This window comes from Natator depressus, chromosome 12, assembly GCF_965152275.1.
Source record: "Natator depressus isolate rNatDep1 chromosome 12, rNatDep2.hap1, whole genome shotgun sequence".
In the NCBI taxonomy this organism is placed as follows: domain Eukaryota; kingdom Metazoa; phylum Chordata; order Testudines; family Cheloniidae; genus Natator; species Natator depressus.
Window position 1 is genome coordinate 2,369,600 of NC_134245.1, and position 26,439 is coordinate 2,396,038.

Genomic DNA, 26,439 nt, shown 5'->3' on the forward strand with positions numbered 1-26,439 from the left:
CCAGAAGCCAAGGGCAGGTGATTTAGCATCAGTTGATAATTTAATATGCAGACAATAATTCAGTGTCAGCCCTGCATTTCCGCTATTCTACCAGCTGACGATGGACAAGGCACAGAACAGCTGGTGAAAACATGCAGCAAGCTGCTGCCTGTGCAGGCTTTTATGATGCTACCCAGAATCCTTTACAAGAGGCAGAACGTGTACAAATGCCCTTTCCTTACAATTTTAACCCACTGTTTTCCAGCACCAGCTCCTCCAGTTTCACCGATTTGCTGAGCATGTACAGAAGCTGTTCGGAAATCTCCAGATTCTAGGAGAGAGGAAAGACTCTTTGAAAGCTGTGTCATCACTTAAGGGACAGCATTTCATTAGCGTCCTGGCCACGGCTCTTCATACTCACCAGCCTGAAGTCCTTACAGTACAGCTTCGTGAACCACAGGTTAAATGACAGCGCCGTGATGCTAAGGGCTACGTCTCTGCAGTGGGACACAACAACAAAACAATTAGCAAGAGTTACGGCACAGACTGACTGTGATTGGAGACATGGTGAATACCCTTGAGTCAGGCTGCACATGTTGTTTTAAAGCCATGACTCACCCATAGAAGCGGGAGTATTCTGCACTCTGACCACTGCTTTAAAGCTGGACTAGACCTACTACATCCCTGGCTATGCAAGCTGAGAGGCAAGTGAAATCCTGCCACACATCACAACTGCTCTAGGTGCTTCTCTAGTTCATCAGTGCTTCAATGTTTGTTTGTTGAGCCCAGGCATGGCCCTAATGAACCAGCCATCCACAGCGGGACACATCCCCCGCATTGCTAAGCACAGAGGAGCTGTATGCAATTCAACAACCAGGACATCCAGCTATGCTTGTGCTCCCCGAGAGTGCACAACCTGAAAGTGCCAGTCCAGGATGGCAAAGGGGGAAAGCTCTGCTGTGCCAGGTGGGTAAGGATCAGGACTGGCCTTACCATGAGGCGAACTGAGGCAGCAGTCTCAGGTGCCAGACTGGGGGGGGGGGGGGGGCAGAGTGTAGAAAATGGTGTCTGCTGCTGGTGCATCTGTATCCTCTCCGCTTGAGATGCACAGAGATGGGGAAGTGCTGTGCTGGAGGGAGGAGGGCACAAGAGACAGAACAGGCAGGCAGGAGAAAAGGGGAGCGGGAATAACAGAAAGCAGCAGGAGCTGCAGGGAGAGAGAGGAGGAGGAGCCTCTTATGTACCTCTCTAGCCCCCCAGGAGCCTGGACTGATTAACCCCAGCTTCTCAGGGAGCTTCCTGTGTCCTGCTGCTTCCCTGAACCCACTTGAGGAGAGCAGGCCGTCAACTGGAGTAGTAGGAGCCAGTTAGACCCTAAGACGCTGATCTCTTCCCTCACTCAGGCCCTGCTACCAGCCTGCTTATTTCTCCCCTTCAACTGAGTGTTGAGAGCCACTCTAGCTGGCACAGAACAGCAGCCATGAGTGAAAGAAGAAAACGCCCCCCTGGGGCAGCATTCAGAAAAAGAAAGAAAGCAAAGGAAGCTTTTCTATCTAAGCAGGAAGGAGCTCTCCCGAGATACATAGACACAAATGTTCACGGTGAGCCTTCTGGCCCCAGTGAGGATGTGAGTGGTGAGGAGATGCCTGATCTTCCAGTTAGTCAGAGTGCAGGTGACCTGGCAGCTGCTGCAGCATCCATATCTCCATCTCAAGTGGCTGTAACCATGCACAGTCCTGAAGAAAAGTGTAGATCAGAGAAGAGTGTGGTGGAGGCGCAAGAAACAGCTGCTGCTGAGTTTAGTTCCTTGAGTCCAGAGGATCCAGGACTGTGGACCCACTTGAGCAGTAGCCTGAGGGACTTCCTTGTACTGCACGGGCCACAGCAAGTGAAAAACTTCATGTTCCCCAAAGACAATGAAAATAGAAGTTTCCATCCAGCACGTTACTGGCGTGAAATCCCCAATGGTGACAAAGTGGAGAGGCCATGGCTTATGTACTCAAAAACCCAGAATGCTGCATACTGGTTTTGTTGCAAACTCTTCCAGTCTAATGTTCCAGCCACATTGGGTTCTACAGGAACAAAGGGCTGGAAAAATCAGGCTAGAAATCTGGCGTGCCATGAGAAGGCAGCAAATCACCAGAGAGCATTCCACAGGTGGAAAGAGCTGGAGATGAGACTAAGGTTAAAGGCCACCATGGATGATCAGCATCAAGAGAAGATTGCGTCAGAGTCTCTTTACTGGTAAAATGTTCTGAAAAGGCTCATTGCCATTGTGACAATGCTTGCAGCCCAAAACCTAGCCCTGCGTGGCCCTGCAGATCAGCTGTATGTGCCAAACAATGGAAACTTCCTTAAAACTGTGGAGCTGATGGCTGAGTTTGATGCTGTTCTCCAGGAGCATCTAAGAAGTGTCACCACCCAAGTCGTGGTACACACACCACTACCTTGGAAAAACAATTCAAAATGAGACCATACAGTTACTGGCAACAAAAGTCAAACAGAAGACTGTGGCAGATCTGAAGCCAGCAAGATATTACTCTGTTATTCTGGACGGCCCACCTGACATCAGCCATATGGAACAAATGACTTTAATGGTGCGTTTTGTAACAACAACAGAACCTAGTGAAAATGTCCCGGCAGTGGTGACTGTCAGAGCATTTTCTAGAATTTATTGGCATTGATGATACCACAGGAGCTGGTATGACAAATGTGCTTCTTAAAAAGCTGGAAGATACGGGAATTGCGATAGCTGACATGAGAGGTCAGGGCTACGATAATGGTGCCAACATGAGAGGAAAGAACAGAGGAGTGCAGACATGGATCCGAGAGTTAAACCCTCGAGCTTTTTTTTGTCCCATGCAGTTCTCATTCATTGAACTTGGTGGTCAGTGATGCAGCATCAGCTTCTAGAGAACATCTGGGAACATCCTCTCTGACACTGAAACCACTGAGTGTCACACGATGGGAAAGTCGAGGGGAGGCGATAAAGCCTATCAAACAGCAAATTGGGAAGATAGATGATGCCACAGTTGCCATTATGGAGGATAATGCTGTGACAGGAACTGTTCGTGGGAGAACAGTGGCAGAGGGAAATGGAATCACCAGAAACATACATCACTTCACATTTCTGTGTGGCTTAGTGCTGTGGCATGACAGACTGTTTGAAATAAATGTTGTAAGCAAGAGACTCCAAGGTGCTGACCTTGATCTATCTGGAGCAATGGAACAACTGGACAAAGCAAAGTCAGACCTACCGTCGTACCGGTCAGATGGGGGATTTCAAAACGCTCTGAAGAGTGCGCAGAAGTTGGCAGAGGAACTCCACACTGAAGCTATTTTCCCACCCATTCAAGAATACAAGAGTCACCGAAGAAGAAGACATCTTGATTATGGGATTATCCCGTGCCCCATAAGAGACCCCAAACAATAATTCAAAGTTGAATTCTTTAACCAAGTGCTAGATTGTGCAATACAGTCAGCTGAAGAACGTTTCATGCAGCTCAAGGAACACAGCAGTATATTTGGGATGTTGTAGGATATTCCAAAACTCCTCACTATACCTGAAGAAGACCTACAGCAGCAATGCAGGGCACTAGAGACAGTGTTGACACATGATGACATGCGCGATATTGATGCGAGTGATTTAGGTGATGAACTGAAAGCCCTTTCAAGATACATTTCAGCAGGATCAACTCCAAAGGCTGTTCTGGAATATATGTGCACAAATAAGATGACCACCTTCTTTCCAAATGCTTTTGTTGCTCTGCGCGTACTTCTAACACTTCCTGTAACAGTTGCCAGTGGAGAACGCAGCTTCTCCAAGCTGAAGTTAAGAAAAACACATCTACGCTCCACAATGACACAGGAGAGGCTGGTCGGCCTTGCAACCATCTCAACAGAGCATGAGCTGGCCCAGACTGTGGACCTTCAGCAGGAAGCAGTTCAAATCTTTGCAACCAAGAAGGCACGGAAAGCCCCACTTTGATTATTCAAACAGATAAACATGCCAGACAAGAAAGGTTACGTTTGCTGTTCAGGCGTTTGAAAGTGAAGTGTTTTGAACAAGGCATTTTAAGTTGTGAGTTCTCCTTTATTGGGGTAGGTGGCAGAGCAGCACCATTAGAGGAGTAGAATGGGAAGAAGGCAGAATTGAGACCTTTCAAAGTTTTGGCCCAAAAGAGGGGGCATCATTTGAGCTCCCTACCTCAGGTGCCAAAATGTTGTGGGCCGGTCCTGCTGAGGGTTTACTGGGCAGTCAATTGACTCACAGGCAGAGGTGAAAGTAAGCCTGTTCGTCCCGATATGGCGTACCGGCAAGAGCTAGTGCACCATACTGGGGCAGCCCAGCTTCCCCAGGGGGCAATTTAAAGGTCCTGGGGCTCCCAGGAGTGGCTGGAGCCCCAGGCCCTTTAAATTGCCTCCAGAGCCCCGCTGCTGGAGCCCTGCGGGGCTCCGGCGGCTATTTAAAGGGCCCGGGGCGCCCCTACTTCTACCGTCCCAGCCCTTCAAATAGCCGCTGGAGCCCCACCGCCGCTACTCCAGGGCTCCGGGGGCTATTTAAAGGACCGGGGCAGTAGAAGCATGGGAGCCCCAGGCCCTTTAAATAGCCGCCGGAGCCCCGGGCTGCTACTGCTACCCCAGTGGGAGGGGAGGGGGCACTTACCTTACAGGGTGGGCTGGGGCTGGCTCTGACCCCCTCAGCCCCGCCCCTTCCGCTAGGCTCCGCCCCTTCCAGGGGCCAGAGCTGGCCCCAGTGTACAGGTAAGTCACTTGACTTACTTTCACCCCTGCTCACAGGGCTCAGGCTGCAGGGCTAAAAATAGTAGTGTAAACGTTTGGGATCCAGGCTCTCAGACCCTGCTAAGGGGGTAGGTCACAGAGTCCAGGCTCCGGCTGGAGCCCGAATATCTACACTGCAATTTTATAGCCCCGCACAACATGTCAACTGACCCAGGCCAGCCGGTCTTTTATTGCAGTGTAGACGTACTCCATGTGGCCACATTCTCTTCAGCAGGTTTGCAAGGGAACTTAGTAAGCAGCTCTGGTGATGATGTGTTGGCCAGAACAGACTCCAGCACCTGCTCTGAGGCAGGGCTGGCCCTGTAGGGCCCACAGGAACAGAACCCAGTTCCCCCTTGCGAGAGGTAGAGATCTTAACTATGCCTTGACTAGATACTAGGGCTGTCGATGAATTGCAGTTAACTCATGCAATTAACTCAGAAAAATTAATCGCACTGTTAAACAACAGAATACCAATTGAAATTTATTAAATATTTTTGGATGTTTTTCTACATTTTCAAATATATTGATTTCTACTACAGAATACGTGTACAGTGCTCACTTTATATTATTTTTATTACAAATATCTGCACTGTAAAAATGATAAACAAAATAGTATTTTTCAATTCACCTCATACAAATTCTGTAGTGTAATCTCTTTATTGTGACAGTGTAACTTACAAATGTAGATTTTTTTTTGTTACATAACTGCACTCAAAACCAAAACAATGTAAAACTTTGGAGCCTACAAGTCCACTCAGTCCTACTTCTTGTTCAGCCAATCGCTCAGACAAACAAGTTTATTTACATATACAGGAGATACTGCTGCCTGCTTCTTATTTACAGTGTCACCTGAAAGTGAGAACAGGCATTTGAATGGCACTTTTATAGTCGGCATTGCAAGGTATTTATGTGCCAGATATGCTAAACATTCATATGCCCCTTCATGCTTCATCCACCATTCCAGAGGACATGCTTCCATGCTGATGATGCTCATTTAAAAAAATGTGTTAATTAAATTTGTGACTGAACTCCTTGGGGGAGAACTGTGTGCCTCCTGCTCGGTTTTACCCGCATTCTGCCCTAGGTTTCATGTTATAGCCATCCCGGATGATGACCCAGCACATGTTCATTTTAAGAACTTTCATAGCAGATTGGTACCTTCTTTGTGTTTTGTCCAATGTGAGATTTCTAAAAATAGCTACAGCAATCGACCCAAGGTTTAAAAATCTGAAGTGTTCTCCAAAATCTGAGAGGGACGAAGTATGGAGCATACTTTCAGAAGTCTCAAAAGAGCAACACTCAGATATGGAAACTACAGAACCCGAACCACCGAAAAAGAAAATCAACCTTCTACTGGTGGCATCTGACTCAGATGATGAAAATGAATGTGCGTCGGTCCGCTTTGCTTTGGATCGTTATTGAGCAGAACCCGTCATCAGCATGGACACATATCCTCTGGAATGGTGGTTGAAGCCTGAAGGAACATATGAATGTTTAGCATATCTGGCACGTACATACCTTATAATGCCAGCTATAAAAGTGCTATGTGAATGCCTGTTCTCACTTTCAGGTGACTTTGTAAACAAGACGTGGGCAGCATTATCTCCTGCAAATTGTGACCAAACTTGTTTGTCTGAGTGATTGGTTGAAGTAGGACTGAGTGGCCACGTAGGCACTAAAGTTTTACATTGTTTAATTGTTGAATGCAGTTATTTTTCATACATAATTCTACATTTGTAAGTTCAACTTTCATGATAAAGAGATTGTACCACAGTACTTGTATTAGCAAAATTGAAAAATACTATTTCTTTTGTTTTTTTAGTGCAAATATTTGTAATCAAAAATAAATATAAAGTGAGCACTGTGCACTTTGTATTCTGTGTTGTAATTGAAATCAATATATTTGAAAATGTAGAAAACATTCAAAAATATTTAAATAAAAGGTATATCTATTATTGTTTAAGAGCATGATTAATTGCACTTAATGTTTTTAATCGCTTGACAGTAGTGATAAATGACCGGGGGGGAGGGGGGTAGCTCCCTTTTATGGCACCCAGCCAGCCAGTTAGCTATAAAATCCCTATTAGTAGTTGTTCACTACTTGCTTTACCTGTAAAGGGTTAAAAAGTCTCCCTGCATAGGTAGAAGGAAGGGAGTGGGCACCTGACCAAAAGAGCCAATGGGAAGGCTAGAACTTTTTAAAATAGGGAAAAAACTTCCCCTTTGTCTGTCTGTTGTTGTTCTCGGAGAGAAGCAGAGACAGGGCTGGAACTATGCTATAAGAAACTTGGGGTCAGGTATGAAAAATCATCTAAATCATACCTAGAGACTACTCATTTGAAACCCCCAGATATATAAGTAGATCAGGAAATGTCTAGGAAGATGGGATTAGGTTTATCCCTTTTATTTCTTTATAGCTTGTGAACTCCTCTGTGCTAACCCCAAATGCTTTTGTTTTGCTTATAACCTTTAAAACTGGACCTCAAGGTTATTCTTGAACCTTAATTCTTGTACGTGGGTTTTTTAAATCTAGCAATAGCCTCTTTCCCGCCGACTCCAAAGAACCATCCAAAGGATGACAAAGAAGGCTATGCCCTGTTTGCCTCTGCATATGGCCCATTGTGTTCCAGGAGTTCATCAGGTTTTAGAGAGGGATGAAAGTCAGAAATAGCTCACTGTATGACCCAGAAAGCTGTAAGCTCTGGGGTCAAAACTTCTGGGTCCCACAAAGAAGTCATTCATACATGTATAGCAGAACTATACTGTTGGTGTATATATCAGACACCTTTAATTTCACATCCTTTAGAAGTGACAGCCGAAAAAGACAAATGTGAAAGGTTAAAAACTGCATATTTGTCTGCCTTATTAATCAGATCTGTCTCTCTATAGGTAAATAATCTGTCCAGTTCCTTCACTATAATGTCCCCTTTTGCTGTCAGCCCTAAAGGATGTGAAATTAAAGGTATCCGATATAGGTAAAGAAGGTATAGACCATATCTACTAAATACAGAGGAACTGCTTTTCTTTCTAAACCGAGTGGGGCGCTCTGCAAATGACATGAATTGTATGGCGCAAGAAGGAAAAGGAACATAGACAGGTATGTGCATCTAACCAGTGGAAAGAAATTGCTAAAAAATAGGGCAGGGAAGGGAGAAATTCCAATTAATTTTCTGGGTAATACACTAATTGTAAGTGGACTGTTGTCCCCTTACTAAAACTCAGTGGGGGGGTTTGGTTGCTAGCTCCCAGTACCAAAAGAAAGGGGAAGGGTCGATGGGAAATCAGGACCCGGAAACTGACAGTCCCCAGGGCGATAGGGAGAGGCCAGTGCTCCAGGTCAGCCTGATGGACAGGGCGGGCAGGCTAATGCGGGAATCAGGAGGCCAGGGGGGTCCCGTCCTCCGTGTGAGCTATTGCCTGGGCCAGACAGAGTGGGGCTGAGGTAAGGAGAGAGCCGGGGCCCAAGCTGGTCTGGGGAGCAGAGCCGTGCTGGCCAGAGAGAACCAGAAAAGCAGCCCAGGAGCCAGCACACAGAGCTGTAAACGGGAGTTTGGGGGGAAGACTAGGAGAGCCAGGCAGAGGAACAGCCAGGCTAGTGAAGCGGGGGGTGGTGATCTGGCAGCGTTGTGGTTCTCATTGGGGGTTTGTTCTGCTGTGGGTGGTGGTGGTTTGGTTTGGTTTGTGTTTCCCGGACTAACAGGACTTAGGTGGGAAGGCTGTGACAGACACAGAGGCAGCAGTGGGAGGGACCCAGGCGGTGGAAGACACAATGGAGATGATGGGATGTGGAAGCTGTGGTATGTCCATGATCCTGGAGGGGGGACCTGAAAAGAGCTTCGTCTGCATGAAGTGCCGCCTAATAGAGCTGATGGAACAGAAGATCCGAGGGCTGGAGATGCAGGTGGAAACTCTGGTTGAGTTTAGAAGGGGGTTCAAGGGGATGATGGAGCAAAGACATGAGGAGGCTGAAGGGAAAAGCTCAGACTTGCAGATGGAAGCAGGACCAAAGAACTCTGAGAGGAGACTGCTGGGTGAGGAAAGTGAACAGTGGAAGCATGTGACTAAGAGAACCAGAGGAAAAGAGGGGCTAGTGAAGGAGAAATAGAGCTCAGGAACAGGTTTGTGGAGTTGGAAAATGAAGCAGGTGGTCACTGAAGGTGAGAGGGCAAGGAAGAAGAGAAGAGCAGCTAGTCCTATAGGAAGAGGGGAAGAGTCAATGGAGATAAAAACACCAAATATGAGCCCCAGGAGGATACGGGATGGGTTGCAGAGGATTGCAAGGGAGAATAGGAATCAAGAAGAGTTGCAGCCAGAGGGAACAGGGGATAGACCAGAGAATCACACCATCACCAGGAAAAGGCAGATCTACATGACTGGGGACTCCTTACTGAGAAGGATATACAGGCCTGTAACCAGAGCTGATCCAGAGAACAGAAGGGTGTGCTGTCTGCTGGGTGCTAAGATACGGGATGTGGACCTGAGGCTGAAGAGGATCCTAACGGGAGCAGGAAAGAATCCACTGATTGTCCCACTGAATGAGGGAGGCAACCTAATGACACAGGATGTGAAAAAAGCTAATGTACTCAATGCTTTTTTTGCCTCTGTCTTCACAAACAAGGTCAGCTCCCAGACTACTGCACTGGGCAGCACAGCATAGGGAGGAGGTGACCAGCCCTCTGTGAAGAAAGAAGTGGTTCAAGACTATTTAGAAAAGCTGGACGAGCACAAATCTATGGGGCCGGATGCACTGCATCCAAGAGTGCTAAAGGAGTTGGCGGATGTGATTGCAGAGCCATTGGCCATTATCTTTGAAAACTCATGGCGATTGGGGGAGGTCCCGGACGACTGGAAAAAGGCTAATGTAGTGCCCATCTTTTAAAAAAGGGAAGAAGGCGTTATCTGGGGAACTACAGGCCAGTAAGCCTCACCTCAGTCCCTGGAAAAATCATGGAGCAGGTCCTCAAGGAATCAATTCTGAAGCACTTAGATGAGAGGAAAGTGATCAGGAACAGTCAGCATGGATTCACCAAGGGCAAGTCATGCCTAACTAATCTAATTGCCTTCTATGATGAGATAACTGGCTCTGTGGATGAAGGGAAAGCAGTGGACGTGTTATTCCTTGACTTTAGCAAAGCTTTTGACACGGTCTCCCATAGTATTCTTGCCAGTAAATTAAAGAAGTATGTCCTGGATGAATGGACTATAAAGTGGATAGAAAGGTGGCTAGATTGTCGGGCTCAACAGGTAGTGATCAATGGCTCCATGTCTAGTTGGCAGCCGGTATCAAGCGGAGTGCCCCAAGGGTCGGTCCTGGGGTGGTTTTGTTCAATATCTTCATTAATGATCTGGAGGATGGCGTGGATTGCACCCTCAGCAAGTTTGCAGATGACACTAAACTGGGAGGAGAGGTAGATACGCTGGAGGGTAGGGATAGGATACAGAGGGCCCTCGACAAATTGGAGGATTGGGCCAAAAGAAATCTGATGAGGTTCAACAAGGACAAGTGCAGAGTCCTGCACTTAGGACGGAAGAATCCCATGCATGGCTACAGACTAGGGACCGAATGGCTAGGCAGCAGTTCTGCAGAAAAGGACCTAGGGGTTACAGTGGACGAGAAGCTGGATATGAGTCAACAGTGTGCCCTTGTTGCCAAGAAGGCCAATGGCATTTTGGGATGTATAAGTAGGGGCATTGCCAGCAGATCGAGGGACATGATCGTTCCCCTCTATTCGACATTGGTGAGGCCTCATCTGGAGTACTATGTCCAGTTTTGGGCCCCACACTACAAGAAGGATGTGACAAAATTGGAAAACGTCCAGCGGAGGGCAACAAAAATGATTAGGGGACTGGAACACATGAGTTATGAGGAGAGGCTGAGGGAACTGGGATTGTTTAGTCTGCGGAAGAGAAGAATGATGGGGGATTTGATAGCTGCTTTCAACTACCTGAGAGGTGGTTCCAAAGAGGATGGATCTAGACTGTTCTCAGTGGCAGCAGATGACAGAACGAGGACTAATGGTCTCAAGTTGCAGTGGGGGAGGTTTAGGGAAAAACTTTTTCACTAGAGGGGTGGTGAAGCACTGGAATGCATTACCTAGGGAGGTGGTGGAATCTCCTTCCTTTGAAGTTTTTAAGGTCAGGCTTGACAAAGCCCTGGCTGGGATGATTTAGTTGGGGATTGGTCCTGCTTTGAGCAGGGGGTTGGACTAGATGACCTCCTAAGGTCCCTTCCAACCCTGATATTCTATGATTCTATGAACTAGAGTTACTGATGCATGAAGTGAAACCAGATATTATAGGGATAACAGAAACATGGTGGAATAGTAGTCATGACTGGACTACAGGTATTGAAGGGTATGTGCTCTTTAGGAAAGACAGAAATAAAGGCAAAGGTGGTGGAGTAGTATTGTATATCAATGATGAGATAGACGGTAAAGAAATAAGAAGTGATGGAAAGGATAAGACAGAGTCTGTCTGGGCAAAAATCACATTGTGGAAGAAAGCTACTAGAGCCTGCCCTGGGATAGTGCTTGGGGTGTGCTACAGACAGCCAGGATCTAATTTGGATATGGATAGAGACCTCTTTAATGTTGTTTTTAATGAAGTAAATACTAATGGGAATTATGTGATCATGGGAGACTTTAACTTCCCAGATATAGACTGGAGGACAAGTACTAGGCTCAGATTTTCCTGAATGCGGTAGCTGACGGATTCTTTCACCAAGCAGTTGCTGAACCAACAGAGGGGATGCCATTTTAGATTTGGTTTTGGTGAGTAGTGAGGACCTCATAGAAGAAATGGTTGTAGGGGACAACCTTGGTTTGAGCTATCATGAGCTAATTCAGTTGAAACAAAATGAAAGGATAAACAAAAACAGATCTGTGACTAGGATTTTTGATTTCAAAAGGGCTAACTTTAAAAAATTAAGGAAATTAGTTAGGGAAGTGGATTGGACTGAAGAACTTGTGTATCTAAAGGCAGAGAAGGCCTGGAATTATTTCAAATCAAAGTTGCAGAAACTGTCAGAAGCCTGCATCCCAAGAAAGGGGAAAAAATTCATAGGCAGGAGTTGTAGACCAAGCATCTCAGAGAGGTGATTAAGGAAAAGCAGAAAGCATACAGGGAGTGGAAGATGGGAGGGATCAGCAAGGAAAGCTACCTTATTGAGGCCAGAACATGTAGGGATAAAGTGAGAAAGGTCAAAAGCCATGAAGAGTTGGACCTTGCAAAGGGAATTAAAACCAATAGTAAAAGGTTCTATAGCCATATAAATAAGAAGAAAACAAAGAAAGAAGACATGGGACCGCTAAACACTGAGGATGGAGTGGCGGTTAAGGATAATCTAGGCATGGCCCAATATCTAAACAAATACTTTGCCTCAGTCTTTAATGAGGCTAATGAGGAGCTTAGGGATAATGGTAGGGCGACAAATGGGAATGAGGATATGGAGGTAAATATTACCACATCTGAGGTAGAAGCCAAACTCAAACAGCTTAATGGGACTAAATCGGGGGGCCCAGATAATCTTCATCCAAGAATATTAAAGGAACTGACACATGAAATTGCAAATCCATTAGCAAGAATTTTTAATGAATCTGTAAACTCAGGGGTTGTACCATACGACTGGAGAATTGCTAATGTAGTTCCTATTTTTAGGAAAGGGAAAAAAAGTGATCCAGGTAACTACAGGCCTGATAGTTTGACATCTGTAGTATGCAAGGTCTTGGAAAAAAAATTGAGAGAGAAAGTAGTTAAGGACATTGAGGTCAATGGTAATTGGGACAAAATACAACATGGTTTTACAAAAGGTAGATCGTGCCAAACCAACCTGATCTCCTTCTTTGAGAAGATAACAGATTTTTTAGACAAAGGAAACGCAGTGGATCTAATTTACCTCGATTTCAATAAGGCATTTGATACGGTTCCACATGGGGAATTATTAGCTAAATTGGAAAAGATGGGGATCAATATGAAAACTGAAAGGTGGATAAGGAACTGGTTAAAGGGGAGGCTACAAGGGGTCACACTGAAAGGTGAACTGTCAGACTGGAAGGAGATTACTAGTGGAGTTCCTCAGGGATTGGTTTTGGGACCAATCTTATTTAATCTTTTTATTACTGACCTTGGCACAAAAAGCGGGAATGTGCTAATAAAGTTTGCGGATGACACGAAGCTGGGAGGTATTGCCAATACAGAGAAGGACTGGGATATCATACAGGAAGATCTGGATGACATTGTAAACTGGAGTAATAGTAATAGGATGAAATTTAATAGTGAAAAGTGCAAGGTCATGCATTTAGGGATTAATAACAAGAATTTTTGTTATAAACTGGGGATGCATCAGTTGGAAGTAACAGAGGAGGAGAAGGACCTCGGAGTATTAGTTGACCACAGGATGACTATGAGCTGCCAATGTAATATGGCCGTGAAAAAAGCTAATGCGGTCTTGGGATGCATCAGGAGAGGTATTTCCAGTAGAGATAAGGAGGTTTTAGTACTGTTATACAAGGCACTGGTGAGGCCTCACCTGGAATACTGTGTGCAGTTCTGGTCTCCCATGTTTAAGAAGGATGAATTCAAACTGGAACAGGTACAGAGAAGGGCTACTAGGATGATCCGAGGAATGGAAAACCTGTCTTATGAAAGGAGACTCAAAGAGCTTAGCTTGTTTAGCCTAACCAAAAGAAGGCTGAGGGGAGATATGATTGCTATCTATAAATATATCAGAGGGATAAATACCATGGAGGGAGAAGAATTATTTAAGCTCAGTACCAATGTGGACACAAGAACAAATGGATATAAACTGGCCATCAGGAAGTTTAGACTTGAAATTAGATGAAGGTTTCTAACCATCAGAGGAGTGAAGTTCTGGAACAGCCTTCCAAGGGAAGCAGTGGGGGCAAAAGACATATCTGGCTTCAAGACTAAGCTTGATAAGTTTATGGAGGGGATGGTATGATGGGATAGCCTAATTTTGGCAATTAATTGATTTTTGACTATTAGCGGTAGATATGCCCAATGGCCTGTGATGGGATGTTAGATGGGTGGGATCTGAGTTACTACAGAGAATTCTTTCCTGGGTGTCTGGCTGGTGAGTGTTGCCCACATGCTCAGGGTTTAGCTGATCGCCATATTTGGAGTCGGGAAGGAATTTTCCTCCAGGGCAGATTGGCAGAGGCCCCAGGGGGGGTTCGCTTTCCCCTGAGTCGTGGGGCATGTGTCGCTTGCTGTAGGATTCTCTGGCACCTTGAAGTCTTTAAACCACAATTTGAGGACTTAATAGGTCAGACATAGATTAGTTTGTTACAGGAATGGGTGAGCAAGATTCTGTGGCCTGCGTTGTGCAGGAGGTCAGACTAGATGATCATAATGGTCTCTTCTGACCTTAAAGTCTATGATTCTATGAGTCTATTAGTAAATGGATCTTACCTCCATGAAGGAGTGGGGTCTTCCATGTAAGCCTCTCTGAGACCCAGCACTGCTTGGTTTCGTAGGATGAGGTGACCTGCCCAGGGGTTTTTTGGTGGTGCCTATGATTCTATGATTCAGTGCCGGGAGCAGTCACAGAAGCAGCCCAGGGAGCAGACGTGTGCTGGGAGCAGGGCTGAGCAACCAGAGCCAGAGGGGCCAGAGCAGCAGCCCAGGGAGCTGGAGGCAGGGCAGCAGCAGCAGCGGTGCTGAGGCAGAGTGGTGGAGCTGGAGCTGAGGCTCGGGCTGGAGCAGTCTGGAGCCAGGTGCAGTGAGCAGCTGGGGAGAGCGAGGGGGACCCTGGGCAGAGGGCTCAGTGCAGGGAGACAGCCCAGCCAAGAGGCCTGGCAGGCCAGACTCGGAGTGGGATCGTAACCCCGACGGGGGTGCTGACACTGGGAAGAAGGGTCCTGCCACCTAAAGCCTGAGGGTGTGTGGCCACTGCCAGAGCAAGTGTCCGACCCATAGCATCTCTGCAGCACAGCCAGGGCCTGAGAAGGAGGCCTGGGACGTGTGAGGAACAGACTGAACTTCCCTGAGATCCCAGAGATGCTGGTTGTGGTGTCCTCATGCCAAAGAGCGGGGTGATGGGTTTTCCTTTAACATTTCCCAGTTTTTCCTTTTTTTTTTAATTGATTGCTGTTTAATAAATGGTATTTGCTTTGAACTGTATGTAATGATCAGTGGGTCAGGGAAGTGTCCAGTGCAGAGAGAGTACCCCGGGGTGGGGACACCCTAGCCTCTGTCCTAGGTAACCATGACAAGATTGGGGGTCGAGCCCCCCAGGAATCCTGGGCCCAGCCTTGTTGGGGTTACGAGGACTTTGCCACACAGGAGAGTGGAAGGGGAGCCCTTGAGGTCAGGCAGGCTTCTGGGTACAGGGAGTGGGAGCGAGGACTCAGATCCTTTTGCGAGCCCACTTCACCGGGGTAGTGTGTAAGACAGAAAAGTTCCCCACAATAGCGGGACTATTCCCCTGCTTACATAATACAACCCTTGAGATGAATGAAACATAAAAAGCCTCCGATAACAAAAGGATCAAAGGAGTTTACTATTCACCTGCGCCATCTACTGGATATCAACAGAAGTAGCAGAACAACTGAAAGACTAGTGATTTGTATTGTTCCTGTATATAGCTGCTGGCCCCTGGGCCTCAACACCGGTCGGTGTTAATTGCTCACTAGAGTGCATGTATATTTTGCACATGGTACAGGCTTCAAATATTTTATGTACATCAACTTGATCTATAAACCTACTAATTGCAGACCTAAGTGCTTCTTGGTGAATTAAAAATCCTATTGAGTGGCTAAGAGCAACCAAGTGCCCTGATTTGAAAAGTACTATCAAAAGTAGCACGGAAAGGCACCTAACATTAGCAAATGAGTGCTCCCTGAACTCAGTAAAAGTACTGTGCTAAGCAGTGTTGCCTAATGGGTAAAGCAACGGACTGTGACGTGGGAGACCTGGGTTTTATTCCTGGCTGGGCTATTGGCTTGCTGGGTGACCTTGTGAGACTGTGACTTCCCCCGTTGCTAAAATAAGTATGGTGGCCCTGAGTCCTCTGTAAAGCACTTTGAGACCTGCCAATGAAAGAGCTCCTCTAGCATTCCCTATTATTATGAAAAGGGGTTATCCTTTTTCAATTCCATCCCAGTAGCGGCCACAGCATTTATCAAATTAGTAAACAGAGCTTGTTAAATTGCCGCCTGAAAATCTAACAGGCACCTTGGCAAATTAATGATGCTCATTCACACTTCTACTCTCCCATGGCTGGACTGGCCCTGTAGAGATAACCAGAGTAAAAAGAACAACAAACACTTATCTTAGGGCTTGTTTACAAACAAACTGGCACCAGAATAACAAAGTAACTCACAGCTTTTGTTCTTTTGGGGCAATTTTGCATGTGGACATTCTTAGTTCAGCTGACGAGTGTCTTCCTTTTATTTAGTTTGTCAGTGGAAAAAAAACAAAAGATTTTAAATCTTATTTTTCCCCACTGACAAAACTAAATCCAAATAAGACACACACAGATTGAGCTAAGAGTGCACACAGACAGAATCATGCGAAAATACAAAGGGGTGAATTACCCCATTTCATTATTTCCAGGCCAGTTTGCATGTAGATCAGCCCTCAGTCACTAAAGCCAGCTGACTGGACTCCAATACACATGAGGAGCCAGCCTGGGAGTACGAAGAGGCCAGTTTTATAGAGAGTCACTTTTCAGAGTACTGCACAAATCCACTTGGAAATGCTGCTCTGCAGGCACGTTTAGCTAAAAGGGCCGCCGGCCCCTGTGTATAATGATATTCTCAGGGTAGCTACAAGTACAACATATTTTGCTACTCGTCTTTGTCTTGCATGATCTTGATCACAGATTTCAGCAGCAACTCACCTGCTCTCTAGGTGAGCGAAGTCCAACAGGTTGAACTCTCGGCAGTCTTGGCTGTGGTAGATATTGTCCACATCCTAACAGACAGACAGGTTAGCATATTAGCTCAGAGAAACGCTGCAAAGCCGGATTACAGCGCAGCATGGCGCTGGTCAGGACACATGCTGAGCGTCAGCTTCGAATAGTCTGCATTCGCCAGACATCACACCACAGGACATTCTTGACCTCCTCCTGGAAAGCTGACCCAGCACCCCTCGAAAGAGGGGAGTCCTCACCCGCGCAGGCTCGGGGGCAGCAGCAGAGCTATCAACCAGGCTGCACGAGCTCTCCACAATCACATCATCCAGAGCTGAATTTAACACTCATGGGAACATAGGAGAGAGAACAAAAACCGGGGCTATTTCAGAGCAAGAGAGCAGAGGTCCCAGAGTACGGCTGGATCACCTGCTGGGCTTTCTAGGAGAAGAGGAATTAGCAGAGAGAAGAGGTAGCTCTCTGCAGGGGACAAGACCATCCACTGACCCTCCTGAGTGGGGAAGCAGCCAGCAGTGAGAAGTTACAGCAAAGGAAGGGAAACCCATCCCTAATACACCCACTATCCCCACCAACCTCCCTCCAACATAAAAAAAGTCACAGATCAGCCGCTTGGAGTCTGAAGGATGCGCCTGCCACAGACCAACCGTGTCGAGCTGGCCAACATGAGGGCATCTGATCTCTGTGAGATTGGGCCCCTTTCTTTGTGGGCACCTGAATCTCTAAGAGAAGATCTGGCTGCTGAGGGAGACCCGGGTCAGGCGCTGGTGTCTAGGCGTGAAGCTGTTTGGCCTTGGCCACAAAGAGGGAAGGCCTCAGACACTGATCATCATAAAACTCTTCAAGGCCCACTTGAGGCCTAGCCTGTGCCGTAAGCAGGGGTGCAAGGAAGCCAGTACGGGCCAGTACGGTGTACCAGTAAAAAGTGGCCACCGGTACCGTCCCGTACCCAGCTGACTTTAAAGCACTACCACAGAAGCGCTTTAACGTCGTTGACACCCCCTCGCCACCGCTCTTTAAACCGCCGCTGGAGCCCTGGGCGGTGCGGGCCAGGCAGCGCAGATGGGCTGGCTGGGGGATGCTGACCTCCCAACCCCTGCCCCTTCCGCCAGAGGCACAGGACCCCAAACCAGTAAGTCCTGTGTTTTACCTTCACCCCTGGCCATAAGCCTCCTGGGCTGGGGCAGGGGGACGGCAGGAGTATGCCCAGTGACTGGGGGATTCATTTTAGGGACAGGGCCTTGCCAAGGATTGGGCCCAGCCATGTCCCCACGACACGCAAGGCATTGCTGCTCTGAAAGCTGCCTGGACTGGCTGGAAGGATGAGAAGGAGAAGGAGAAGGAGGAGGACATGTCTCTGAAGACGTTCCCAAAAAAGAAAGGCTGAAGCCTGAGGACTCCTCACTGCTGCCTGCTGGCCTCGAATGGCTCCTCCACACTTCAACCGATCTCACAGCACTGGGACACTTTCTCCTCATAGTCAGCCTCAGTTTCCCTTTGTTCAATTTCACCTCAAAGGCTTCACCCTCCGCCCTGAGTCAGCACATTATGAAATACTGTGATGGAGTTCATTTAATCTCTTATCAAATCAACCCCTTCATCTGTTCTCTCATTTCGCTGAGCATCAGCTTGCTGCTAGCTGGATGGCCCAAAGTAGCTTGAAAACGGACACAGCACGCAAGGGGCAGGGCTGCCATCTCCCTCCTAGATGGAGGGCACGCAGCCCTAAATGCCATGCCACAGTTCTTTTATACCCAACATGTTGCCTTACAAAGCTGGGTCTAACCTGATTCTTCCTGATCACACCCAGCTCTCTTTCCATGGACCTCCCTGCCCACAAGGATCTGTTCCATGTAATTCTTCCCCAGAACTATTATGAATCATACAGCCAGGAGGGACCATTAGATCATCTACTTGGACCCCCTGTGTAACACCCAGCTACCCCAGTATTGAGTCTTTGTGTTGGACTAAAGCACATCTTCCAGAGAGGCGGCCAGCCTGGAACTGAAGACATCAAGACATGGAGAGTTCACCGCATCCCTTGATAGTTTGGCCAACAGTTAAAAATCTCTCTTGGTTTCAATCTCACTTGCCTATTTTATTCCTGGATTTCAGAGCCCTTTGAATTACTGCTCTTTCCAATTTGCTGTTTGCAACGTCTTTAGTATCATCTCGAGTGGGGTGAAGGTTCCATGCTTCCAGACAGTTAACAAAGATGCTAAAAAGACGACCTCCCACGGATCTTGGCACCATGTCGTTAGGCACCTCCTCCCAGCTCCTTACAGGGAATTTACTGCTCTTCAGCCAGTTCCCAAGCCCCTGGACAGAGCTCAGATCCCACCTAATATGAAGTTATTTTCAGGAGGTTTCATGAGATCCTCTCAAATGCTGTTATACAGCATTTTCATCTGCTTGGCTCCCTTTGTCCAGCTGTATCTCTCCAGTGCAAACAGTGCAATGTAATTTCCAATGCTGATTATTTAGTGACTGGTGTTGCTGCTGAGATTTCCTTGACAATCATGCAAGCACACTCCACTACAAGCAAAGGGGGCAAAATTTGCCTAAATTAAATAAAAACGTAGCCCTTTCCCCCTTGTGCCCCCCAAAGGATAGCTTATAATCAACTGGAGAGACAGCAGGTATTGTTTCAGATAGGTACAAAAACCATCTGATAACTCCCCTAATGTTATGACCTTAAAATGACCTGTTGAAATTGCTTCCATACAAGCTTACCCACTGGATCTCCTCTCTGAAGGTAAAGCCGTTGTAGTCACATAAAGCAGCATATGTCTCCGAAAACCCACCTACAAATGGAAGATTATATTGACAGAAACGTTAGCAGCAGCTCATGGAGAGAATGTAGAAAGACAAAAAGGGACATCTGGGGAAGGATAGAAACTAATACAGTTTGGAATCCAGAAAAGAGAGGGCTAGAATTAAAAGTCCAATTAAACCCTCGCTTCTCCCAGCACAATGCTGAATCATGGATTGGGTGCCTCTCTGTTTGGTGCTGACTGACTCATTAATTACTTATCTTGATTCTTTCTTTCATTGTTATCTAATCTCTTTTACTGGACCAAGACATTATTTGTAATACACAAACTTCTCAGGCTAAATGATCCTTTATTTAAATCAGAATGTTTTGATCACAGAATTCCATTTACAAACTTTTTCTTATATAAATTATAGGAGAAAATATTGCAATATATATAAAAAAAAGATTGCAAAGCTAAGCCTGAAAAAGTTAGGAAATGCACAGGCAACATTAATGATGCCCCCTTGTGTGTAATCATGGGGTAACCTTTAATTACATGGTCACATACAATTTTTTCCCCCACAGGAACCCTGCCTCAGACACGCAACTGACTTCAATGGGGCTACTCGTGGGAATACAATACATACGGAAGTGTTTGCAGGACTGGTGCCAATGTCATGTAAATATTTTTCCCACCTTATGACAATGGCCAGAGCTACTCCAAATGGTCAGATTCCTGCCAAGGGTATGCACCGTGCCTAACATGCAGATGACTGCAGGCACCAGTGTTAGCTATCACTTATTTTCTTCCTGATGAAAGTTAATTGCTGAACAGCAAAGGTGGGATTTTTCCAAAAGCACTTTGCATTGCCCTAGCTCTGCTTCCACTGAATTCAACAGAGCTTTTGAAAACTCCACCCCAAGCCACTAAGTCTCCCAACCCTTGGTGTGTGAGGGCTCTTCACAGTATTTCTCTTTTCTGTGAGGTATGTGCACAAAGCACAGTCTGATTACCACACGGTCCTTGGTTATTCTGCAGCATTTCCTCCAGGGAGTCTGTTATCCTTCGAATTCTCTCGAACAAACTGGGGGGATAGTTTTTGAGCAGTTTTCTATGAAAAATAATCCAGGGTAAGTAAAGAAATGGGGTGCTAGGTAGAAAACATTCTCAATCCTACATATTGGCTATATTGACTGGAAACAGGTGAGCTTACTCTATTAGGAACACTTCATATGAATTTACTTTGTAATCCTGCATACCCTTTATGCATTCTTTCTTATAATCCCTAGCTCCTATCTAGCACTTTTCCATTAGCAGATCTCAAAGCACTTTACAGAGGAGAGCTGTATCATTATCCCCATTTTATAGTTGGGGAAACTGAGGCGCAGAGTGGTGAAGTGAGTTGCCCAAGATCACCCAACAGGCCAGTGGGGGAGCCAGGAATAGAACCCAGTCCAGAGCCCTATCCACTAGCCCAACTGCCTTTGTACTAGAGGGACATTGTAACACACATACATTCGGCCCCAAATTTAAATTCTGTACAGTAACACCTCACTTAACGTTGTCCCGGTTAACGCTGTTTCGTTGTTACCTCGCTGATCAATTCAGGAACATGCTCGTTTAAAGTTGCGCTATGGTCCCTTAGAACGTTGTTTGGCAGCCGCCTGCTTTGTCCACTGCTGGCAGGAAGAGCAGCCCGTTGCAGCGAGCTGGGGGGGCTTGGAACCAGGGTGGACCGGCAGCCCCCCAGCAGCTCCCTGCTCCCCTAAGTTCCCTGTGCGGCAGCCGCCCAGCAGGCTAACAATTGCCGGGCACTTCAGCTGTCCCTCCCCCCACCGCTGTGTGCTGCTCCTGCCCTCTGCCTGGGAGCCACTCCTGGGAGCCTCCTGCTTGCTGTGGAAGTTGGGAGAGGAAGGGTGCTAATGTCAGGGTGTCCCGCTCCCCCCTGCTCCTGCCCCTCCTGCTCCTTTAGCCCATCTCCACAGAGCCGGGGTTGGTTCAGGACAGGGCTCAGGACAGAGGGAGCTTGCTGGTAGCAGCTGCTATCTCAAGTGAGCTGTACCTCACGAAATCTTATGCTCAGATAAACTTGTTAGTCTCTAAGGTGCCACAAGTCCTCCTTTTCTTTTTATCTCAACTTGCTGATCTACTTAAAAGGGCAATGTACTTAGAGTGGTGTCAGCATACTTAAAGGGGCAATGCACGTCTCTCTCACATACACAGTATATGTCTCTGTCTTTCTCTGCCATGCTGTCTCCCCTCCCTCCATTCGTGCTGCCTTGTAGAGTGTGGGGCTACATTAACAACAATGCGTTAACCCTTGAGGGCTCAGCCGAATGCTAGTTCATCATTTAGCAGTAAGGCATCCCCTGGGAAATAACCCACCCTCTTACTCCACCACTTCAACCAAGCTTCACAGTCATCATTGCTGTGTACAAACATTTCCCTGGAACCTAACCCCCCCCCCCATTTACATTAATTCTTTTAAGTGAATCCAATTTCCTCATCATTGTTTCGCTTAAAGTAGCATTTTTCAGGAACATAACTACAACGTTAAGCAAGGAGTTACTGTACAAGCAAAATATAGGGTCAGGGAGCTCTCGGAGATCTCATCAGAGCTCCGCCAGCAACAAGGCAGGCTGTCCCATTATAACCACTAAGCAAATGTTTCAGGAACAGCCTTACCCAGGGGAAGAGTCTGGAAAGACCTTCTTAAGCGACATGGTGACATGGCTGACCACCTGCTCCAAGTCGTCCAGCGACACGAGCCGGAAGGCGTAAGAGGCTGTATCTGTATCTATGACAACCTGAGGGGATGAGATGAATGACATTTGAGGCAGCAAGCAGAAAATACATTTCATAAAACCCCTCAGATGCTACCACAAAGGGAGCAAATGAGTGAAGCCGTGTGCTAAGATGGCGAGCTCTTGCTGTGCTAAATATCCTTAGTGTTATTACTTATAATTCTCAGACAAAGACTAAGTTTCAATGGTGCGAAGCTTGAGAAAACTTATCAGCAATTTGGCATAGAATATGTTACAGGTACTGTACGTGCTCTAAAACCAAAGTATTATAAACCCAGGAAATCCTAAGTTAAGGCTAAACTTAAAAGAAATGCAAACCAGTTAAGGGACAGAAATGTGCAATTGTGGCACCCAAACAACCTTAACTCTGCCCTGCTGTGACACCTTGCAATAACCATTGGTTTGTGGTTCCAGATAAAACTGATTTTAAGACACACCTGACTTGATTTCCCCCCTCCTGGCTTCACTACTTGCAGTCAGTGTTACCCTGTTACCAAAAGCATTAGGGTTAAATAAAAAGGTCAGGTACAGGGTGTCGCATTTATGAAAGAATCCATTTTTAGATTAAATGTTAACTCCTGACATAATTAATGGATTCACTAAATTCTGAGAAAATTCATTCCATACTCAACAAGCCAGGGCTGTAATTTTGACGAGGATTTTTCATACACAACAAACTGGCTGAATCCTGGCTTTCAGTGGAGAACTCAACACAGTCTTAATGGTGAGATTGCAAATGGGGCCTCCATAACAAACTGTCAGAAATAAACTAGCAGCCGTATCATCAGGAAATAAACAACTAAACCATCCTTATGCTACAGCAGTTTGGCAAATTTCTCATGAAAACGTACAAACCCATGCATAAAAATCTTCTCACTCTGCCCCCATCCCTTGCCATGAGAATAAAGACAACAATTAATCATGCTTTATTGGCCCATCAGAATAACTCACTGGCCCCGCAGGGCAGGAGGATTTCACAAGACTGCACTAAATCCAATAAATTCACCTCTTGCTGCTCTCTGCAGGCCTCCAGACGCAGCTCCAGCACCTCACCCACCGGAGCAAACCCCCAAGGCAGGGGAAGTGCCTGGAGAACCCCCTGGAAAATGTAACCCCTGGAAGCCAGGAGCAAATCGCCCAAGCCAGTCTTCCTGTAGCTAATCTGTTTCAGAGGATTATTAGCTACATGAAAAACAAAGGAATACTTTGCACTTAATCTGGAAAAGCACAATTCTCATAGGCCAGCCTTGCCAAAGTCTAGCTGCTCTGGGGACACACGTTTCTGACAGATGACTAAAATATTTGTTCTTCACATGTCATCAAGGTAAGCATGATGAGTATTTTACGCCTGGCAAATTCTCACCATAGCTTTGTAAGACAAGTCAATTGCTATTTTTCTGGGGGGTCACCAGGAGAAGTAGGCCAATAGCAGAGGGAGCAGAGCCTTTGAACTCTGAGATTGCATCTGAATTTTGTCCAGTAAATTCTTTGTGAAGCCAGATGGGACCATTAGATCAACTAGTTTGACTCCTTGTGTTACACATGCCACAAAATGTCACCCATTTACTCCTGTACCGAGTCCAATAACTCGTGTTTGACTAACATACTTCTTCTAGTTCTAATATACATTTCCAGTCCACCCAAGTCCTTCCTTCTTTTACTCCTGTGACCATTCTTTGCAAATCCTCTCTAGCAATGTCTTTGTTAATGATACATGTGATTCTTGTAATAGACTTCCCATTTCCCACTCCACAAACAAGGTTCTAGTGAAACACATAACCGGATTGCTGAAGGGACTGACTACGTAACTCCCAACAAACAGCAGCAACTTCTAGACTATGGTTATCCACAGCCGCAGCAACATTTACATCAATCACACAAATAGCAAACTGTGCTGGCTAACAGCAGCTGCGGTCTGACTGGGGCTTCATTCAAAGCATTCAGAATGGTGTTTTCTTATGTTGCCTTTTTTACAGGTCAGGCAACGTTCAGGTTTGCCAGATACCTAATCTCCTCTGTAAGAGGCTTTACCAGGTTTTAACACACCCTCCAGCTAAATTTGGATTGGCCTGGATAATCTAGACACACATGTTTCAGAGTAACAGCCGTGTTAGTCTGTATTCGTAAAAAGAAAAAGGAAAAGGAGTACTTGTGGCACCTTAGAGACTAACCAGTTTATTTGAGCATGAGCTTTCGTGAGCTACAGCTCACTTCATCGGATGCATGGCCATGCATCCGATGAAGTGAGCTGTAGCTCACGAAAGCTCATGCTCAAATAAACTGGTTAGTCTCTAAGGTGCCACAAGTACTCCTTTTCCTTTTTCTTCTAGACACACATGACACACACCAAGACCCTGCAACACAGGAGAAGCTGTGGACACAAGAAAAGATAATAACGTGAACTCTCTTATTTTCCTGCCAAACATTTTACACTGCCATGACCTGCAACATGCACGAGCCCCTTTTGTTCTACTGAAGTTAGAGGTACAAATGGAGCTGAAGCTTTTCCAGTCCCACTGGAAAGTAGCATCACTCAGACAAACAAAGCCAGCCCTCTCTTTGCGACTCAGACCTCGCAGCTCACAGGTCTGTTCAGACTGATTCTAGATTTATTTGGGCTGTACCCTGGCTCCTGGAGGCAAGGGTACTGGGAAATATAAGGATAGCATTTCAGTAAGGGGCTTCGTTTGCCAGCCAATAAATAGGAATGAACATTTAGTCTAGATCTTAGAGCTCAGTTAATGTCACCAAAACAGAGTCACGGAGAGGCAGGAAACTACCCACAGCATCACAGTTGGCAAGAGACCTCAAGCCTACCCCAGCACCACTGTCTCTGTGTTCTGCGTTTGTCCAGCACCTGGCACCATGGGGTCCTGCCTCCCCAGCACTGAAGGAAGGTTGCTCCTCACTGGCTCTTTTTGCAGCAGTGGGGAAAACGCTCTCTTGGGATGGATGTTTTGCACCTTCCCATCCCTGGCTCTAGGGCGCTACTCAACTCACAGTGCTCTGGGACACCAGGGGTGGCACTGGCCTGGGCAGACTCAGGTCCCTCCCCTGGGGAGGGCACCTGGCCAGTGCCAGATCTCCCCCTCTGCAGCAGCGCCTTCCATCTGCCCGGACTCGGGGCTTCCCCAGGAGGTCCCTGCCAGGCCAGGGTCTCTGGGGATGTCCCCATAAGATTGGATTGTGGGGGGGGGGGGGTGTTCCAACAGGATGGGTGCAGGAGAGTATCCTGGGGCTGTCCTGATGGGGGTGGGTGTCCCAGTAAGGTGGATGGGGGAGAGTTGTCCTGACGGCCAGGGATGAGAGAGGGATGGGCTGTCCCGATGAGGGGGGATGGGCTGTCATTTTGGGTCCTGAGGGGTGGCCCCTGGCTGCACTCACCAGGCTGGGCTCCTGGATCGCGATCTCTCTCACCTCCAGGAAGCTGAAGCTGCTCCACACCTGGGGAGAAAAGAGTCAGACCATGGCCAGGCCCCTGCCCAGCCCCCACACGGGCTGCCACCCACACGGACTGCCAGGGGCCAAGTGTGGCACAGCGCCCCTGCTGCCCGACCTGCCGGAGTCCAACCCAGTCCTGCCCCTGCCAGCAGTGGGACATAAGCTACCCCCAGCAGCCCTAAATCCATCCCAGCACCAGCCCACTCTCCCTGTTGGGCCCCCCGCACCCTGGCCCCCAACCCCAGCCTGACTCCCCTCCCAGTCACCTCAAACCGAACGCCTAATTCCCAGCCTGAGCTCCCTCCCCACCCACCCACCCCAACAGCACGGAGCCAGTCTCCCATGCAGGGTGGTGTGCTGGAGCCCAGGGCCCAGCTCCCAGAGGCACCCACCAATCCAGCTGCAGCTGATGGGCATGGTTGGTGCACCACACCCCAGGGTGTCAGTGTCTATGCCCCACCTTCCCTCTGGGACACCCCAAAAACCCCATCTCAGCAAGGGCAAGCAATGCTGAGCCCTTTCTGTTCCCTCAGCCAGCCAGCACCCCCTCCCCGGCCTTTGTGCCCCGTCACAGAGAGAGGGCCAGAGACAATGCCAAGGAGCCACCAGAGCACACACCGGCCAGGAGCAGTTCTGCCCCCTCACACACACTTTGATAGCGGAGACATAGTGAACAGCGTTGGCATGACCGGCTTTGCCCGTCACTGGCCAGCGAGCTGACCCAGGCGGTTCACAGCACTCAGAGCTATCACTCAGGCTGTAGCCATTTGCTTTCCATTATGCT

At 47.3% G+C, this 26,439-nt stretch overlaps 1 protein-coding gene across 1 annotated transcript in view; it reads right to left on the bottom strand.

Annotated features, from left to right (window-relative positions):
* Positions 1-26,439, bottom strand: part of CARMIL2 (capping protein regulator and myosin 1 linker 2) — a 131,178-nt gene that overhangs the window by 95,881 nt on the left and 8,858 nt on the right. The window contains exons 4-10 of the mRNA XM_074968329.1: positions 25,599-25,658; positions 22,096-22,217; positions 20,424-20,521; positions 19,388-19,458; positions 16,625-16,698; positions 401-476; positions 222-310 (exon numbers count right to left, since the gene is read on the bottom strand). Coding sequence (XP_074824430.1) covers positions 222-310; positions 401-476; positions 16,625-16,698; positions 19,388-19,458; positions 20,424-20,521; positions 22,096-22,217; positions 25,599-25,658 — 590 coding nt within the window. The remainder of the gene's footprint in view (positions 1-221; positions 311-400; positions 477-16,624; positions 16,699-19,387; positions 19,459-20,423; positions 20,522-22,095; positions 22,218-25,598; positions 25,659-26,439) is intronic.